Here is a 16991-nt window from a genome sequence, read left to right as displayed (position 1 = left end):
AGCACCCCTGGCCAGCCCTGGCCCAGGCTAGGCCTGGATCCCCTCCTCTGCCCAGGCTATCCAAGAAGTCCCCGGCTTAGGGTAGCCTAGGAGTATTCTCATTCCAGGCTAGACATGGGGCACCTCTCTCTCAGGCTAGCTCAGTATTATCTGCCTACGATAGTCTAGAATTCTTCCTTCTGCAAGGCTAGACCAGGGCTGCCTGCCCCAGACTCACCCAGGATTACCACTGCCTAGGCTAGCCTAGGATTCTTCCCTTTGTCAAGGTTAGTCCTGCTATTCCCCACCTTTCCCCTTAATCTATTCCAGCAATTCTTACTTTGCCAAAATGAGCCTGGAAGTCTCCTTGCCCAAACTAGTACCCAACTCTTCCCTTTGTCCACAGTTTCCCTGGCTAGCCCAGGATTCTTCCCTTCCCCAAGGCTAGCCCCTACATTCCATGCCTTCTCAGGCCAGCCCTTCAAACTAACTCAAGAGTTCCTCCCCTTCCATGCTGTTTGAGAACACGCCTTGCTCTGCTAACTCCTGATTCACTGCCCCCCACCCCAGGCAAGCCCCAGGATCCCATCCCCTGCAGGGCCAGCTCAGGACATGATTGCAGTCCAGTACCACCTCCTCGGTTGCCATTTCCAGTGTTGGGGACAGATGAGGTGGGGGGCAGATGAGGTAGGGGAGCTGACAGCAGTATCTCTTTTTCCGTCTGCAGAGATTCTGTGGAGTCTGATTCAGTGGTGAGTGCCATCAGGGTTGTTTTAGGTCTGAGTCAGGTTGGGGGCGGGGGGTTAAGGGTGAAAGTCGAAGTTTAGTAGAGAAGGGCCTGACTCACCGCTTGTCCCTCAGGCATGTCCAGAGGTGGATGAAGAAGGTTTCACTGTCCGGCCTGATGTGACTCAGAACAATATCCTCATGGCACTCTCTGGTGGCAGTTGTCAGCACAGCAATGACAAAGCTCTGTCCACAGTGGTTTCTACCATTACCAACCCTCTTTGTGTACACCCTACAGGGAGTACCTAGTGTGAACAAAGCAAATCCAAGTGCAGACAGATGCCTTCTGGGGGCAGGGCAGGCAAGAGGGAGAAAGGAGGGGCTGGGTCACACTAAGGGGGATCCAAGAGGGCTTCCTAGAGTAGGGGGCACCAGTGTTGGGGCTTAAGAATTGATTAGGAGTTGACTAGTCAGAGCAGGGCATGCTCACAAAGGCTTGGATGGAGGCAGGGGCAGGAGATAAAACATGGGGTCAGGGCCAAGGGCGACAGTACTGAGAGAGAATTCTGCAGGGCCTCAAAGAGATGGAACAGGAAGGGTATGGTCAGCCTCAAGGGCTTACTGATGGAGGTCTTACATTGGAATCTGCTTGGCCCCTTGACTGAGATGCACGTACCGCTGGGCCCTCCCACTTCTCATCCAGCGACTCCGACTTTGATGACGAGGAGCCCCGCAAGTTCTACGTGCACATCAAGCCTGCCACCGCCCGGGCCCCAGCCTGCAGCCCTGAGGCAGCTGCTGCGCAGCTCAGGGCCACAGCTGGCAGCCTCATTCTCCCTCCTGGCCCAGGGGTGAGGCTCAGGACAAGTGTTCTGGGTGGGGCTGGTGGGGCTGGCTGGATGCATTGACCTGATGCCACGCCCTTTGTCCACAGGGCACCATGAAACGCCATTCTTCACGTGAGTAGCCCGTTCAGGCGTCTTCAGTGTGGGGAGAACATGGAGGGGAGACTAGGCCTAAAGTATGTGTGTGGGTTTCAATCCCAGCTCTGCTTTGTGACTTGGGGCAGGCTGCTTACCCACTCTGACGCGGAGTGTCCTCTTCTACAAAATTGAGTACTTATGAAAATTAAATGAGACCCCAAAAGTGTATCTGGGAAAGAAGCCAAAACCTGGAGACAGTGTGGGTCAAGGTCATGTCCCCTCTGCCTAATTTGGTCACTTTGACCAGCTGGCTAGACAGCCCAAGCCTTGGTCTCCTGGTCTGTGGAGTAGGGAGCACTGCAGGCAGGGCACCGGGAAGGTTCAGGGAGGTCCATCTCTTGTAGGGGATGCTTCTGGGAAACCACAGAGGCCTCGATCTGCCCCGAGGGTCAGCAGGTGAGTTCCACAGGGGTGGACTTCAAGTCAACATGAGTGGGCAGGTGGGGGCCATCCCCATCGTTTCTCTTCACCTCCCCCGGCACTCTGTGTCTCTGTCTTCCCTTTTTTCACCAGGCAGGGAGTTGAGGTGATGCTGTTTTTGAGAGATCCCTTAGTGATTCATTTGGTAAACACTTATTGGGTGCCTGCTGTATACTCATGCCATTCTGGGTTGTGGAGATATATAACCAAGATAGGTCCCCTTCTCAGAGTTATATTCTAGTGAGCAGGTTTTAAGAATAACAAATAAATTAGAGCATATTCAATACTTCTCAGTGTCATGAAGAAACTAAAGCAGGTAATGATGATTTCAGTTGGGCTGGTAGTGGAGAGCCTCTAAGGTTATAGGGGGGTGACTTTAACTGAATGCTGAAGTGAAGCAGGAGTGGCTGCAGGGAGAACTGAGAGAATGTAGGCCAGACTAAGAGCAGCATGTGCAAAGGCCCTGAGGTGAAAGAAGGCATGGAAACAATAGAATGGCCCCTCTTGTCATTTGGTCCCCAGCTGTACAGAGAAGCTGAAATCAGATGAACAGTTTTCCAAGAACCTCTTTGGGCCACCCCTAGAGTCAGCCTTTGACCACGAAGATTTTACAGGTGATGGGAGTAAGGGCTTCAGGGGCATGGGTGTGGCCAGTGAGAGTATGGAGGGAGCCATTGCAAGGCTAGGTGGCTGAGGTAGGGTAGAGGGTTGGCTGGGCTGGAGAGGGAGAATATGGGAGTCCTTTGTGGGTCAAAAGGAAGATCAGCCTGACCTGTGGTGGCACAGTGGATAAAGCGTCAACCTGGAAATGCTGAGGTCGCCGGTTCGAAACCCTGGGCTTGCCTGGTCAAGGCACATATGGGAGTTGATGCTTCCTGCTCCTCCCCCCCTTCTCTCTCTCCTCTCCCCCCCCCTTTCTAAAATGAATAAATAAAAAAAAATTAAAAAAAAAGAAAAGGAAGATCAATGGGGTCAGGTCAGTGTTAGGGTAGGTGGAGCCACAGCATGCAGGAGTGGAGCCAGAGAGAAGGTGGGAGTAGGGGTGGGTATCAGTATAGATGAAAATGACCAGAGGGCATGGCCTGGAGTTGGGTGGTGGGCACCCTCTGTGAATGGGGATGGCCTTTTCTCCATGTGAGTGTGACCTGCAGGAAGTGGGCTGGGACTCCCATGTGGGCAGGGTCTAGAGCTGGCCATCCCTTTTCCCCAGGCTCTAGCAGTCTCGGCTTCACCTCCAGCCCCTCGCCTTTCTCCTCCTCATCACCAGAGAATGTGGAGGACTCTGGCCTGGACTCGCCATCCCACACAGCACCTGGCCCCTTCCCAGATTCCTGGGTTCCCCGCCCAGCCACCCCACAGAGCCCACCTAGCTGTAGGGCACAGCCACCTGAGTCAAGGGGAACACAGTCCCTGCTGTCATCGGACTCACCACAGCCGCTTGCATCATCCCCAGGTCCCTGGGGGTTAGATGCTGTGGCTGGAGGAGGTAAGTCAGCAGCTGGAAACTGTAGTTAGAGCCTAGAGGGAGGATAGAGCACCTACTGTGATCAGTGCCCAATCAGAATGCTGGGGACATAGCTGGGACCAAGGCCAGCAGAAATCTCCACCCTTGCAAGGACAGGAATGAAATGGATATTCAACAAGGCAGAAGGTGCCAGGTGCCTGATAAGGGCTCCCAGTTGTCGGGCCTCCCTATGGAGGTACATCTGAGCTGAGATATGATAATGGTGAGGATGAAGCTCTCTGGGGGTGGACGGAGGGTGTTCCCAGCAGAGGGCACAGTCTATGCAAAGGCAATGGGGCAAGAGCTGGCTAGGCCCCTTGAGGAACAGTGAGGGGGGGCCTGGTATGGCTAGAACAGAGTGATGTCAGGGAGGAGCAGGGAGAGGAGGGAAGATGTCATCAGGGAGATGGGACCAGGCAGGGGGAGGCTGCCCAGGAGCAGGAGAGAAAGGAAGAGGGTCCAAAGCTGATCTGAGGCAGGGCTAGAAGGTGGAGGGAGGAGGAGAACAAGCAAGAGTGGGCTCGTAGAGGTTATGTGAGGACAGTGGCATCCCCTTTGCATTTAGAGCAGGGGTAGTCAACCTTTTCATATCTACTGCCCACTTCTGTATCTCTGTTAGTAGTAAAATTTTCTAACCGCCCACCGGTTCCACAGTAATGGTGATTTATAAAGTAGGGAAGTAACTTTATAAAATGTATAAAGCAGAGTTACAGCAAGTTAAAGCATATAATAATAATTACTTACCAAGTACTTTATGTCGGAGTTTCATTAAGTTTGCAGAATAAATCTTTTTTTTTTTTTCAGAGAGAGAGTAAGAGAGAGGGATAGATAGGGACAGACAGGAACAGAGAGAGATGAGAAGCATCAATCATCAGTTTTTCATTGTGACACCTTAGTTGTTCATTGATTGCTTTCTCATATGTGCCTTGACCGTGGGGCTACAGCAGATTGAGTAACCCCTTGCTCAAGCCAGAGACCTTGGGTCCAAGCTGGTGAGCTTTTTGCTCAAACCAGATGAGCCTGCGCTCAAGCTGGCAACCTCGGGGTCTCGAACCTGGGTCCTCTGCATCCCAGTCTGACGCTCTATCCACTGTGCCATTGCCCAGTCAGGCTGGCAGAATAAATCTTTATAAAACAATTTACTAAGGCCCTGGCCGGTTGGCTCAGCGGTAGAGCCTCGGCCTAGCGTGCGGAGGACCCGGGTTCGATTCCCGGCCAGGGCACATAGGAGAAGCGCCCATTTGCTTCTCCACCCCTCCGCCGCGCTTTCCTCTCTGTCTCTCTCTTCCCCTCCCGCAGCCGAGGCTCCATTGGAGCAAAGATGGCCCGGGCGCTGGGGATGGCTCCTTGGCCTCTGCCTCAGGCGCTAGAGTGGCTCTGGTCGCAATATGGCGACGCCCAGGATGGGCAGAGCATCGCCCCCTGGGGGGCAGAGCGTAGCCCCATGGTGGGCGTGCCGGGTGGATCCCGGTCGGGCGCATGCGGGAGTCTGTCTGACTGTCTCTCCCTGTTTCCAGCTTCAGAAAAAAAAAAAAAAAAAAAAAAATGAAAAAAAAAAAAACAAAAAAAAAACAATTTACTATAGTTAAATATTTTTTTATTTATATTTTGGTTGCTCTGCTACCTCCCACCAGGAAAGCTGGGATGCCCACTAGTGGGCAGTAGAGACCAGGTTGACTACCACTGATTTAGAGGAGAAACTGGACTGTGAGCATGAGGTTCCTAGCAGAGGTAACGGGGTGTTTGGTGTTGTCCAATGGTTAGAGAAAGACCTTGGTTGGAGCAGCTTCAAGGGAGGGTCCAAGGGAGTGAGTGTAGACCATGAGAGCAGATGAATTGAGTTGTCTGAGTTTCACTGTAGAACAGGGATTCTCAACCAGGCCAGTTTTACCCACCAGCAGACACTTAGCAATGTCACCACTGATATTTGATCGTCACTTCTGGGGGGATGGGTGCAACTAGCTTTTGGTGGGTCGAGGCCAGGGATGCTGTTCAACACCCTACAGTACACAGGATGGTACCACCCAGAAAAGGATCCTCAAGGTCAGCACTGATGTTGAGAAACCCTGGAGGAGAGGAGAACATGGCCTGGAAGGCAGATGGGAGGGGAGGTGGGTGAGCATGTTTTTGTAGATGAAACAGAGCAGGGGACACTTGTGGGGAGGGCAGGAAAGCGAGCGGAACCTGGGTATTAACATCATGATTAGTTAACTTAGACGGATGAGACTTAGACATGGGCCAGGGTAGGAGGCCAGCCTTATATTCTCAGAGAGGATGAAGGTCATGGAATTCCTGAAAATAAGTTAAAAAAAATGCTCTTCCAAATCTGCTCTGTAGCATGCCTGCCTCCTGAGCATCCATTCCTTGCTAGCTTCCCCCAGTGATGGGGGATTCACCTCTATTGGGCACCAGTCTGGTGTCTGGGAGGTTCAGGCTTGTGGATGGCATCTGCAGTCCTGTCTGGCATCTTCTCTGTAGCTCCAGGGCTTCATACTATCAAGGGGTCTCCCTACAATAAGTCTGATCCCCAGTTTTTGGCTGAGTTCGGACAGCATCTCAGCCATGTCTTTCTCACACTCACTCTCCAGACCTGATGCCGGTACCTGCCGACCTTACAGCCCTGGAGGACCTGGCAGCTGTACCCCGTAGACCCCGCTCCAGGAAGGTGTCCTGTCCCCTCATGAGCAGCAATGGGGATCTGGTAGGGTGAGGGGATGTGGCAGAACTGGGTTGGGGGGTTGCCTTCAGGGTCAGCATCAGGGCACTGCTCCTTGGGTGTTCACAGCCCGGCCTAAACCCTTTCCTTCCAGTTTTATTCTGTGAGCCCCTCCCCACTGGGCTCCTCAGTCCCCAGCGCTGCCCCAGAACGCTTCAGCCTCTCATCCCAGACAGGACATGGTACGTGTGGTTTTTACCTTCTCTGGTCCGGGTGGAGGGCTCAGTGATATGGTACAGGCCCTATTGGCAGAGGGCAGGTTCTGGAGCCTGAAACGTGTGCTCACTCTGTCTGCCCCTCATTCTCTCCCCACTATCCCCAGGAATCTCCCGGGGCCCAAGCCCTGTGGTCCTGGGTTCCAAGAATGCCCTGCCCGTGGCTACAGTCTTTACCGAATATGTCCACGCCTACTTCCGTGGCCACAGCCCTAGGTATGTGGTGCTGGGGTACAGCGCAGACGCGGCTCCCTGAGGACTGTGTGTCTCAGTTCTAGCAGAGACAGCCTTCAGAAGTGTTTTATGATCTACTTTACCATGGAAGGGCCCTGAACACTGAACTGAGCAACCAGGCCCCTCTCCTTAAGGGCAGTGGGAGACACAGAGAGCGTTTGAGTAGGGCTGGAGGAATTCCTTTGAGGCTGGTGTGGCATCAACCTGAAGGAAGGAAGAGCAGAGGCCAGGCCTATAGAGGGGGTGGTTGAAGGGTGAATTGAGGGACCAGGGATAGTCTGGGGTGGTGCCCACAGGAAAGAACTTCATGTCAAACCAAAAAGAGGAAGAGAGCATTAGACCCAAAACTCAACCTGAGAACAGTTATAAAACTAAATTTTTGCTGTGAGCTTCCTCATGGCCTAAGGGAAAAGAGAACTAGGGAAGGAGGTATTTCTGCCTCCTCAGGTGTGGATTCTTCCTGGCACTTGAGTTGCTATCCACAAAGGGGTACAGGGGAGGAGGTTAGGGGTAAGGGTGCTGGGCGTGGTCAGGGCCTTGCTGCATCTGCAGACCCAGGAAGCCACAGGCTACAGTAGAGCTGGAGAGAAGGGAGGGGGAGGTACAGGGAAGAGCCCTGAGTCAAAGCCCAGTCCCCTTGCCTCTCACCCAGCTGCCTGGCTCGAGTAACTGGGGAGCTGACCATGACCTTCCCAGCTGGCATTGTGCGTGTATTCAATGGGACTCCACCCCCACCAGTCCTCAGCTTCCGTCTTGTGCACACAGCCCGCATTGAGCACTTCCAGCCCAATGCTGACCTTCTCTTCAGGTATTGTAGGGAGGAGGGGGACAGGAACAGGAGCTCCCTGGCTATACATTTCTCATCTGCCTCCCAGAATTTGTTCTGTGTCCCTGGGCAAATCCCTCCCCCTTTCTGGACCTCACTTTCCTTCCCTTCTCTGCTTCCCTCCAACGATGCATTGCTTGGCCCAAGGTGACCTGGAAAATTATCTTTGTGAAGCCCTGGGGTAGGTGGGATGCTGGGGACCCTGAGAAGCCTTCTTCTGAGGGTGGGGACAATTATTCTGGGTCTCTGCAGTGACCCGTCCCAGAGTGACCCTGAGACCAAAGACTTCTGGCTCAACATGACAGCCCTAACTGACGCCCTGCATAGGCAGGCGGAGCAGAGCCCGACTGCCTCCTACTACAACATAGTGCTGCTGCGCTACCAGGTGGGCCAGGGGAGGGCACGGCAGCGAGGCAGGGGTGGGATGGCAGGGGAGGTAGGGTGCAGGAAGTAAATGCTGGCCAGGGAGGCAGTGTAGGGACCTGGGCCTCCACAGCGCAGAAGAAATCATTATGTAAATTAGAAGTGCCCCTCCCAGGACCTTGCAGTGGTACCTGTCCACAGACTTTATTAGAATGAGGGGCCTTCTCCTGCCCTCTGCTGGAAGCATGGTGTAATGCGGACTTCTCTCTGCGGTCTCCAGGAAAGGCCCCTTGAAGTGGTGTGTGCGAACACTCAAGCTGGGTGATAGCGTGCAATGTGGCAATGTGGCAGGACGCAATGGCCAAGCTATGTCCTCTCTCCTGTTCTCACTCTTTCTAGTTCTCCCGCCCAGGCCCCCAGGCCGTGCCTCTGCAACTGAGCGCCCATTGGCAGTGTGAAGCAACCCTCACTCAGGTCTTGGTGGAGTACAGCTACCGGCCTGGTGCCACAGCTGTGCCCACACCGCTCACCAACGTCCAGATCCTGCTGCCTGTGGGGGAGCCTGTGACCAATGTCCGCCTGCAGCCATCCGCCACCTGGTGAGGGCCTGTGGAAGGCCAAGAGAGGCTCAGCGGTGCCCCTGAGTCCCCCAAGCCTCCCCTGGATGAAGTAACTAAAGGGTCCACCCTAGACCTAACCAGTCACCGTGAGCTCGCATGGCTGACTGCTGAGGGTGCTGTTATTAACAGGAATCATGCCTGGCACTGAGAGCTTCCTCCATTTCAAGTGTGTTCTACAGGTTCTGCACGTACCAGCTGGCTTAAGACTCTTAGCAATCCCTCTGGGTGTAGACTGCCATCATCCTCACTTATGGAAGGGAAACTGAGGCATAGGGAGACTAAATTGCTTATCTAAGGTCACATCAGGATTTGAACGAAACCCCAGTGTTGCCTCAGTTTTCTATATAAGATAGAGCCTTCCATGAAGAAGTCAGACTTATAGGACCAAATGCATCATCTAAAAATGCTATAAGGCTGTGGGGCCCTTGGGGACCAGCTGCTCCATACCAGCCCATCTCACAGGTGGGGAAACTGAAGCAAGGGAGGGGACCTGGCTTGCTCAGGTCGTGCAGCTGAGAGATAACAGGGCTGGGACCCTGGGTGCTAAGTGTTCTCTCTCAGGTAGACCTGACCAAGCTTCTCTTGATGCCAGGAACCTGGAGGAGAAACGGCTCCTATGGAAGCTTCCGGATGTATCTGAGTCAGGAGGTGAGTTATGGTTGTACATCAGGGCTCAGGGTTTCAGGTGGGAGGACTTATTTAAACGAGGGAGAATTTGGGATGTGCTGGGGGTAGGGAAGTGTGGGCATGCTGATCGGCTTGGAAGGGCTGTGATAAAGCTGGAGGAGAGGCACACTGGGAGTGGGCATAGCAGGGACAAAGGCCCTGAGGCAGGACTCCTTTACAACCCACATACTGTCTCATGAGGCCAAAGGAAAAGGGTGCAGGGGCATAAGAGGAGGTCAGAGGGGCAGAGAAGCCACAAATCAAAGCAGGGCCAAGAAGGAGCTTGGGTCACAGTAGGACTGGGGCTAGGGATGGGACACAGCTGACCTCAGGCCTCCCCAGGCTCCGGCCGCCTGTCTGCCAGCTGGGAACCATGCTCAGGGCCCAGTACGCCCAGCCCCGTGGCCGCTCAGTTCACCAGCGAAGGAACCACTCTGTCCGGCGTGGATCTGGAGCTGGTGGGCAGTGGCTACCGCTTGTCACTGGTAAAGAGAAGGTTTGCCACAGGTACGCCCCCACTCTCCCAGGAACCAGGCCTGTGCTGTGGCCAAGCCCCATCCCCTGCTTCTGCCAGGGTGCAGGAGTTGGAGGAGTCATTCAGGGTGTTTGGGAAGGATAGGTGGGTGTTGGGATCTGGAGACCCAGGATGGGTCAGTCACAGACAGGGAGGAGTGGCCAGGGTCCCAGTGGGAGGGAGCAAGAAGGAAGATTAATGTTTCTGGGCCATCTCCTGGAGGGTGGGTGTCCTTGCAATGATCCAAGGCCCAGAGCCAGAAGCCCCACTGCAATGACAGCCTCACCCTCACCCTGTTCTTTCAGCAGTCCGCAAGGGGATGCTGGGGTCCATGGGGCAGTGAGTTAAGGGCTGTTTTGAGGAGAATTGGGAGATCCCAGGGTAGAAACAAGTGACCTTCCTCCCACTTATGGCCCCACCCCCACAGGGATGTACCTTGTAAGCTGCTGAGCCTGGCAGGCTGACCAGCCCTTTGGCCCCAGCTCTACACTGAGTCCTGGTGCTTGTTTACTGCTCCCTCTGCCTGCCAGATCCTGGAGTCCCCATCTGCCCTCCCCCATGGTCCTGACACTGGAGAGGAGCCCCATGCCCAGCCTGGCTGAGCCTGAAGTTCACTCTCACTCATACCAACTCCCACACAGGTCCTTGGACTTTTAATGTCTTTGAATAAACACTTTATTTTCTATTAAAATAATTTTCTGGCTCCTAAAAGTTTCCTTCCCATCGCAGGAGAGGAGAGGAAGAGAAGACAAATATGCGGGGGAGATATAACATCCCTAATGTTCCCTATCTCCCCCCAGTCCTCTCCCATCTAGGTTGTACAGAGTGATAATAGGGCAGAAAAGGCCAGGTATGGCACCCCCAGCCCCATGGACACCTCCAGTCCCATGGGCTCAGAGCTGAGCTGGTGGAAGGAACGAGGACTAGAGGAACCCATAGGAGTGTGTCAGGAAGACTTCCTAAAGAGGGGGTTTTCTAAATGGGGCTTTGAGGTATCAGTAAGAGTTTGCAAGATGAGGATGGGCACCCCAGGCAGAAAGATAGTGAGTTGTGAGTTCCATAAGAAAGTAATTAACCAATCCATGAACATCAATTGAGTACCTACTATATGCCAGGCAGTAAGGACCCAACTGTGAGCATGAGGAAGCCCATGGAAGCCATGGGTTTAGAGCCTGCTTGGTGGCTGTGTGACTTGGAGCAAGTGACTTGACCTCCCTGAGCCTCAGTTTCCTCATCTGTAACCTACCTCACTGGGTGGCTGAGGGAGGTCACACACTTTGGTAAGAACCTGGTGCAGAGGAAGCGCCTCAACAGTGCTGTTAGCTTTCTTTGATGGGAACTAGGGGTAGCGGTGGGCTTCAGTGCGGGTGGGTAAGAAGCAGCCTGATGGGGGCCCACAAAGGCATGGTGACCAGCATACAGTGATGAGGAGCACATCTGAGCTCAGCGGAAAGTCCTGGGTCCTGCTGGGCATGGGAGGACCCTGTGTGCATGGCCCTGCAGCTAGGCAGATCCCAGGGACAAGCTGGGGCCAAATGGAGCTCTGGAAGCAGGAAGCAGGGTTTGGCCTGTACTCTCTGATCTCCTACGCTGTCTTCCAAAGAGAGAAGGGTGTTCTAGCTGTGCCTCAGTTTCCTCATCTATGAAGTAGGGGGAAGTCCTCTGATTGGAAGAGGTCTAGGAGGTGTCCTCAGTTCAGTGCAGTCACCACTGCTTGTGTGGAGGGCAGATACACCAGTCATTTCATTAAATGGGGGCGGTTCAGTCAATGACTGCTTTAGCACACACACTTTTCCTGTCTAGAACAGCACGTTGGAGCCTTCCCTTTTGCAGGGTCTTAGCCCCATCGAGGAACCAGAATCAAAAATCTGATCCTGGCCCTGGCTGGTTGACTCAGTGGTAGAGCATCAGCCCAGTGTGTGGATGTCCCAGGTTCAATTCCCAGTCAGGACACACAGGATAAGCGGCTATCTGCTTCTCCATCCCTCCTCGTCTCCCTTTCTCTTTCTCTCTCACTTCTCCTATGGCTCGCTTGGTTTGAGCACTACAGCCCAGGAGTTGTGGATGACTCTGTGGAGCCTCTGCCTCAGGCACTAAAAATAGCTCAGTTGCAAGAATGGTTCCAGATGGGCAGAACATTGGCCCCAGACCAAGGTTGACAAGTGGATCCCTGTCAGGGCACATGCAGGAGTCTGTCTCTCTATCTCCCCTCTTCTCACTTGGAAGAGAAGAAAGTAAAATAAAGTCTGATCCTATGGGTGTTTTCCCTCCATCCCAAGTCGGCACACGTGTGTGTGTGTGTGTGTGTGTGTGTGTGTGTGTGTCTGCTCAGTGGCTTCAATCCTACAAAATGGTTCCTTTGCTGGTCCTGTGTGGCTGAGTGGCTGGAGTGCCATCTCCATGTCACAGGCTCCTGCATGAGGGGACACTCAGTCACCACCTCCTAATGGCTTTAATTTGCTTTCTTTACGTCACAAGAGAGGTTGTTAGGTTAGGTAGCTAATTAGACATGAGCTGGGACAGGTGAAGCAGGGAAGGGAATTGCCCCCATGCATTCCCGCACATCTGCAGGGTCTAGGTGAACCTTGAAGTCGGAACAGGCCTCACCACACCTAGACTGCTGGTTCCGAGATTCCTGAAATGGTATCAGCCACATAGCAGTACAAGGAAGACAAGTAAATGAAAGGGAGAAGCTGGAAAGGGAAAAAAAGAAAAAAAGGGGGAAAAAACGGGAATGGAAAAATTCAGGAAGTAAAAGCCCATATACACCTAAATTCTATAACTAATCAAGGCACTCATTCCTGCGAGTGAGTTGCCTGCTCAGGCCTTTCTGAATATATTCCTGCACGGCTAATAAACCCTTGCTTTGCTTGCTATACTTTATCTCCTAATTGAATTCTTTTTCTCAGGTGAGACAAGAATTGAGATTCGTCATTTTACCAGTAACAGTCAGGTATCATTTAAAACAAGGCATTTCCCAAGTGTGGCCTTTTAATCGCCTGGCCATCCAAAGCTGGAGTGACATGGGCCTTGGGACGCCCATTTAACTTGCCAACCCAAGGCGGGTAGGCTAGCATTTTATGATACCCTGGTCTCCCATGCCCAAGAAGTTCAAAACCTCACAATGGGGCACAAAGTCACTGCCAGGGGCCACCCCAGTTAGCGAGTGGTCTAGTTGGGACTTTTTTTTTTTTAGCGCGCGAGAGAGAGAGAGAGAGAGAGACACACACACACATAAGAAGGGAGAGAGATGAGAAGCATCAACTCGTAGTTGTGACACTTTAGTTGTTCATTGATTGCTTCTCATACGTGCCTTGACTGGGGAGCTCCAGCTGAGCCAGTGACCCCTTGCTCAGGCCCGTGACCTTGGTCTCAAGCCAGCGACCTTGGGCTTCAAGCCAGCAACCATGGCATCATATCTGTGATCCCAAGCTCAAGCCGGAGACCCCATACTCAATCCCTTAATCAAGTCGGCAACCTTAGGGTTTCAGGCCTGAGTCTTCAGTGTCCCAAGTCAATGCTCTATCCACTGCCTGGTCAGACAAGACTTTTGTTTTTATTTTAATTAAGGTGAAATTTACATAACAAAATCATTTTCAATGAACAATTCCATAGCATTTAGCACATTCACGATACTGTGCAACCATCACCTTGATAAAGACTAACTGGAACTTTAAGCAAACAATCAATCTGAGGAGTCTATGGGAGGAGCTAGGGCTTCTGGAAGTTCTTGTACTCTATGTAATCACCAGAATCCTCCATGCTAGAACCCTACAGGAAGAACTCTGTTTATAATAAAGCTTCATGGTTCTAACTTCCCCTTCTCTTAACTTCCTTTTCCCTTATATAAATATTCTGCCATCCTGGCACAAAAGCCAGAATATGCACTTGGTTTGCCATGCCTGTATGCTTTGGGTTACAACCCTTTTTCCCAAATAAATACTTTGGTGATTAAATACCTGGTGTGTTTGAGCCATGTTTTGTTCATCATTCATCAGCTGATGGATACTTGGGTTTCTTCTACCTTTTAGTGATGGTGACTAGCATTGCTATGAACTTGTGGTAAGGTGCCAAAGAACTGTAAAACAACGCCATTTTAAAGAGGAAAAATCAGGTTTCTTGCCCCCTTTTTTCTGTGGAGAATGGAGGGAGAAGAATGCGGGAGCTTTCTGGCTTACAAGGACAACCGGGTCATCTAGTCATAGTTTAACTATAGTTCTCTGGAAGGATAAAACTTACCTGAAAACTTCCTCTTCCCCATCCTTAAGATCCTTTAGGAGACAATGTTTACATATCTTAATTAAAAATTCCTACACCGATTCTAACTCTTCCTCCCCTCCTGGAGTCCTGAGAGTGAGTATACCTCTAGACAAAGGGATCACGAGACCACTCCCCTTGCTTGAAAAGCCTTCATTCTGTAACATTTTATATGCTTTCTAAAATCATCCCTCTTGAACTCCTTTGTATGTATAAAAACTTGTAAACTAAACAAGCAGAGCCTAGCTTATGAGGCTTCCTAATAAGCTAGCCCCAACACTTATAGCAAAGGTAATTTCATTTAGTCTCTCTCCTTACCCTAAGCTAACCATTTCATTGTGGCAACAAGGATGGGTGGTAGATACTAGAAGATTTGGCAATGTCTTTGCCAGGTATGTAAAACAATGATCACTACTGTGTTATCTTGTGGTCTTGATGTAAGGATGCTTTTTCCTTTTAGTAGATCCTATTGTTATAAAGTACTGACCTTAATCCACAGGTTACATAAAAACACCAAGTCCAAATGAATTTTTGAGGAATTATTAATTACCTGGCTAGCTACACGGGGCACGATCCCAAATCATGTAGGCCCACTTATCATTCTAGACCTTCTTTTATACAAAATCAAGTACTGGTTGGGGTGGGTAAGGGGGGAGCATGGTACAATAGTCAATTACTAACAAGCTTACAACATCTGTCTATAGGATCTATTAAAAGGAAAAAGCATTCTTACACATCAAGATAACACAGTAGTGATCATTGTTTTACATACTCGGCAAAGACATTCCCAAATCTTCTAGTGTCTACCCCCCATTCCTGTCGCCACAATGAAATGGTTATCTTAGGATAAGGAGAGAGGCCAAATGAAAATACCTTTGCTAAAAGCTAAAAATACCCACTTGTTGAGTTTACAAGTTTTTATACATATAAAGGGTTTCAAAAGGAATGATTATTAGAAAGCATATAAAATGTTACAGAATGCAGGTTTTTCAAACAAGGGGAGTGGGTTCGTGATCCCTTTGTCTAGAGGTAAACATCACTCTCAGGACTCCAGGAGGAGAGGATGAGTCAGAGTGTAGGAATTCTTAATTAAGGTACATATGTTATAAAGTATATTACCTTAATTCCATGGGTTACATAGATACACCAAGGCAGGATACAGAAGAAATTTTAGGAGCTTTATTAATAAGCTGGCTACATAGGACTTACACGGGGTATAGCTAACCCAAATAGTGCAGCCTCGAATATAGCGCTGAGGCTAGTTATATAGACTTGATCACATAACAGTTTGGAGGAAAAGGAGGCGGAGCATGACACAATAGTCAATTATTAACAAGCTTACAACATTTAGCTATAGGATCTATTAAAAGGAAAACATTTCTACATATCAAAACTTACAAGGTAACACAATAGTGATAAGTTGTTTTACATATTAACACAGTAGAGAGATAAATGTTGTTTTACATATCAAAGACATTTCCAAATCTTCTAGGGTCGTTGCTACAACAGTGAAAAGTTTTAGCTTAGGATAAGAAAAAAGGAAGTCACCTTTGCTAAAAGTATTGAGGCTAGCTTTAGTTTACAAGTTTTATACTGTAAAGCCAGTAGCCACGGCCACCATCACAGCCACCTGACCCATTTAGGTTCACATTTGGTTTGGACAGATGGTAATGAAACAACGAAGCCAAGAACTGGTGGGCCATTATCTTTAATCCTAGCTTGCACTCGGTGGGCAAGAAATACACACAGTGGGAAAACACTTCCCTTTCTATTCAGGGCTCCCAAAGCCACTGACATTGTTATAAAGTATTGCACCCCAATGGCCTGACCTGTGGTGGCGCAGTGGATAAAGCGTCGACCTGGAAATGCTGAGGTCACCGGTTCGAAACCTTGGGCTTGCCTGGTCAAGGCACATATGGGAGTTGATGCTTCCAGCTCCTCCCCACCTTCTCTCTCTCCTCTCTCTCTCCCTCTCTGTCTCTCTCTCCCCCTTTCTCTCTCCTCTCTAAAATGAATAAATAAAAAAAAACTAAAAAAAAAATAATAAAAATAAAGTATTGCACCCCAGATTCTGAAAGGCACAGTACCTCATTTCATCGAGTTCACGTAGATACACCTAGTCCAGATAAGTTTTTGGGTTTTTTTTGTTTTTGTTTTTGTTTTATTTCTTACAGAGACAGAGAGTGAGTCAGAGAGAGGGATAGACAGGGACAGACAGACAGGAACATAGAGAGATGAGAAGCATCAATCATTAGTTTTTCATTGCGCGTTGCAACACCTTAGTTGTTCATTGATTGCTTTCTCATATGTGCCTTGACCATGGGCCTTCAGCAGACCAAGTAACACCTTGCTGGAGCCAGCGACCTTGGGTTCAAGCTGGTAGGCTTTTCCTCAAACCAGACAAGCCCACACTCAAGCTGGCAACCTCGGGGTCTCAAACCCGGGTCCTCTGCATCCCAGTCCGACGCTCTATCCACTGCGCCACTGCCTGGTCAGGCTAGGCAAGTTTTGAAGAGTTTTATTAAAAGAGGAAATTTAGGCCTGACCTGTGGTGGCACAGTGGATAAAGCGTCGATCTGGAAATGCTGAGGTCGCCGGTTCAAAACCCTGGGCTTGCCTGGTCAAGGCACATATGGGAGTTGATGCTTCCAGCTCCTCCCCCATTCTCTCTGTCTCTCTCTCCTCTCTGTCTTTCTCTCTCCTCTCTAAAAATGAATTTAAAAAAATAAAATAAAAAACTTTAAAAAAAAGAGGACATTTATTAAATATGCCAGCCGCATATAGCTTACACAGGGCAGCAGTCCTGAATCGTGTGCCTCTATAATAGTCTAGGGGCTGGTTATATACCCATGGGCAGGGAAAAAGTCTGACATCACGGCATAACTTATAACCTTTGTTTTCACCTACACAGGTTTGGGAAAAGGATGAAAGGGGGGATGGGACACCATTTATTAGTAAGTCCATAACA

General features: G+C 50.5%; 1 protein-coding gene across 6 annotated transcripts in view; it reads left to right on the top strand.

Moving 5' to 3' along the window:
* FCHO1 (FCH and mu domain containing endocytic adaptor 1) overlaps positions 1–10432 on the top strand; it is a 33193-nt gene extending 22761 nt beyond the window's left edge. For 4 of the 6 annotated variants that reach the window (XM_066269944.1, XM_066269930.1, XM_066269953.1 and 1 more), the window contains exons 14-29: positions 707–731; positions 841–898; positions 1378–1556; positions 1640–1664; positions 2033–2084; positions 2631–2722; positions 3319–3594; positions 6201–6313; positions 6423–6510; positions 6651–6759; positions 7430–7585; positions 7856–7988; positions 8366–8565; positions 9179–9234; positions 9595–9759; positions 10194–10432. In XM_066269944.1, the coding sequence (XP_066126041.1) occupies positions 707–731; positions 841–898; positions 1378–1556; positions 1640–1664; positions 2033–2084; positions 2631–2722; positions 3319–3594; positions 6201–6313; positions 6423–6510; positions 6651–6759; positions 7430–7585; positions 7856–7988; positions 8366–8565; positions 9179–9234; positions 9595–9759; positions 10194–10216 (1750 nt within the window). In that variant the 3' untranslated portion in view covers positions 10217–10432. The remainder of the gene's footprint in view (positions 1–706; positions 732–840; positions 899–1377; positions 1557–1639; positions 1665–2032; positions 2085–2630; positions 2723–3318; positions 3595–6200; positions 6314–6422; positions 6511–6650; positions 6760–7429; positions 7586–7855; positions 7989–8365; positions 8566–9178; positions 9235–9594; positions 9760–10193) is intronic. The other 2 variants (XM_066269961.1, XM_066269971.1) reach the window with 2 other exon arrangements.
* The last annotated feature ends 6559 nt before the right edge of the window (positions 10433–16991 follow it).

Source organism: Saccopteryx bilineata, chromosome 1 (assembly GCF_036850765.1).
Source record: "Saccopteryx bilineata isolate mSacBil1 chromosome 1, mSacBil1_pri_phased_curated, whole genome shotgun sequence".
NCBI lineage: Eukaryota > Metazoa > Chordata > Mammalia > Chiroptera > Emballonuridae > Saccopteryx > Saccopteryx bilineata.
The sequence above is the reverse complement of the archived record's forward strand: the minus strand, read 5'-3'. Positions and strand labels throughout refer to the sequence as shown.